General features: G+C 56.2%; 1 protein-coding gene across 1 annotated transcript in view; it reads right to left on the reverse strand.

Moving 5' to 3' along the window:
• TMPRSS5 (transmembrane protease, serine 5) overlaps positions 1 to 2,343 on the reverse strand; it is a 3,867-nt gene extending 1,524 nt beyond the window's left edge. Inside the window, 4 exon segments of the mRNA XM_014540147.1 lie at positions 36 to 46; positions 239 to 320; positions 323 to 406; positions 2,163 to 2,343. Of these exon segments, the coding sequence (XP_014395633.1) occupies positions 36 to 46; positions 239 to 320; positions 323 to 406; positions 2,163 to 2,343 (358 nt within the window).

A 2,343-nucleotide genomic window follows, 5' to 3' on the forward strand; every position in this document is an offset into this window, starting at 1 on the left:
CCATCTGGGCACACCAGGCCTCCCCCTCCCCCCACCCGATATCCCCCTGAGGGGTCCAAGCACAGAGACCAGAGAAACAGGCAGTCAGTCCTTCCAGGTGAAGGGGCACCAGGCCTTCCCGGGGAGCAGACCCTCCATTCTGGCCGCTCCTGCTTCCAGCATAGATCCCGTCTTGCCTCAGCCTCCTAGACTGGCTGCTCAGACCAGGGACCCAGCCACAGCAAGACCCCACCCCCACCTTCCTCCTTGGCCCCCTTGCTGCCACACCTGGCAGGCATCAGCCCTCCTGTCCAGGTAGCTGGCACACAGCACCGGGGGGCACCCCCATTATACACATGGAAGCTGTTGCAGAGCTGGGTGCTGAGCAGCAGCACTACCGTGTCCTGCAGCGTGTCCCAGCCATGGGCTGCGGGAGGCAGACGTGAAGATGAAGGGGGCACAGAGCAAGGCTGCAGGGTGTAAAGCGAGGCCCATGAACTCAGAGGCCTTGGAGCACAGTGTCCCCAAGACTTGGGGGCTGGGAGTAAAGAGGAGGAGTAGACCTCACTCAACATGCACCCCGAATACTGAGGCCTGGGCACTGCTGGAACAAGGAGAGCAGAAGTAAAGGGCCTGAGTTTAGGGCAAACTCAGGGGTTATTCTCTCAGAGAGACCCACACAGGGGAGACTGCCAGGGCTGGCAGGTCCTCCTCCCTTCTCAAACAGTCCTGGTTCTTGGTCTCCACCAGCCAGGCCTCTGGGGGGCTGTGTGGGTTGTGCCCTGTACCACCTCGAGGATCCCACTCACACAAAGGATGATGTGGAGTGCAGTGGCATGGCGCCCTCTAGGGCTGAGTACAGGCTGCACACCCCCCACCCGGGCACTGAGGAAAAGTGCAAATTCTCCTGGGTGTTTGTACCCAGCTTGTCCTTCTGTGAACTCATTTGGGGTTTTCCCCAGGGTGTTTTGGCTTCTTGGGGAATTGTTCCCAAAATGCCCGACAGGTGAAGCCCACACATGTTCTCAGGTAGAATGCAGGCATGCATTAACGAAACACAGGCACCTGGGGAGAGAGTAGCTCCCTTTCTCTCCAACCACCTCCAGGAGAAAGACTCCATCCGGTGCCCCTCTGTGCCTCTCTCAATGCCTGTCACCCTGCACTGAAACACAGAGAGCAGGCCCGGCCGAGCAGTTCTGCTGGCAGCCCCTGGCGGGAGCCAGAACACTGTTCTGTTGCCCTGTGTGTGCTTTGTGGCGATCTATTCACTGGAAGTAACACTGGCTCTCCAGTCAGGGAAGAACGTAAAGTTCTCCTCTCAAGTATATTTAAGTCAATTTAGAAACAGTCACTCTTGAACAACAGCTCAGAGAGTACCCACATATAATATGAAAAAAATACAGCAACAACTTCTTTTCGGGAAACCCCAGGGTACAGGTAGCAGTGGGATGGAGGAGTGCTGAGTGTTTGTCAGTGTGTGCACATGAATGTGTATGGAGTGAGTGTGTTTGGTGTGTGTGTGCATGGGAGTGTGCTTGAGTGTGTATGGAGTATTGTGCGTGTCTATGGTGTGAGCGTGTGTGCGTGGGAATGTGCGTGTGCATGGAAGTGAGTTGCATGAGCATGTACTGTGTGAGTGTATGTGTTTATTGGGGAGTGTGCTTGTGCACATGTGTGCTGAGGAGCCCTGGCCCTGGAGTCACATGGACTTGAGAGTCACTTCCCTCACTAAACGCGGTGTCCTAGCTGTATGTACCTGCCTCATCTACCTGACAGGACTGTTATGAGGAATGAGTGGAAGAATATTTGGAAAAATAGAAGAAATCTTATTAATTGTAACATGCCACTGTTGGCTGGGACCTGGCACACGCCTGCAGACAGGGGTGGAGCGGCTGTTGGTAGATGAAACAACTGCAAAGCTCTTCTAAGGACCTCCAGGCAAATCCCACCGCAGCCCAGCATGAAAAGGGCCAGCCCTCCGTCCCCACAAGAGCAGGTGGGAGAGTTGGTGCAACATCAGGTCCAGTCGATGCTGAAGTTCACCATGTCACCAAATGCACTGAACACTTTACCGTTTACAGCGCTAGGAGGAACCCTCAGAAGTCAGCCCCGCTGCCGGCCCTCCCAGCGTGTGCCTCTCTCTCACCACAGCCTGCACCTGCCGCCCAGGGCCAGCACCTCACTTGAGAAATTGAGCCGTAGGAGAGCAACGTCGTAGTTGTAATTCCGGGCACTGTAGAGGGTGGGGGATGACCCTCTCCACCACAGGTCCTCATGGGGCCTGACCACACTGTGGCTGACCAGCCCCGCATGGACCCGCCAGCTGGACAGGCAGGCCAGCCTGAAACTGCACACAGGAGCCAT

The sequence above is a fragment of the Myotis brandtii genome, unplaced genomic scaffold (assembly GCF_000412655.1).
Source record: "Myotis brandtii unplaced genomic scaffold, ASM41265v1 scaffold105, whole genome shotgun sequence".
Lineage (NCBI taxonomy): Eukaryota > Metazoa > Chordata > Mammalia > Chiroptera > Vespertilionidae > Myotis > Myotis brandtii.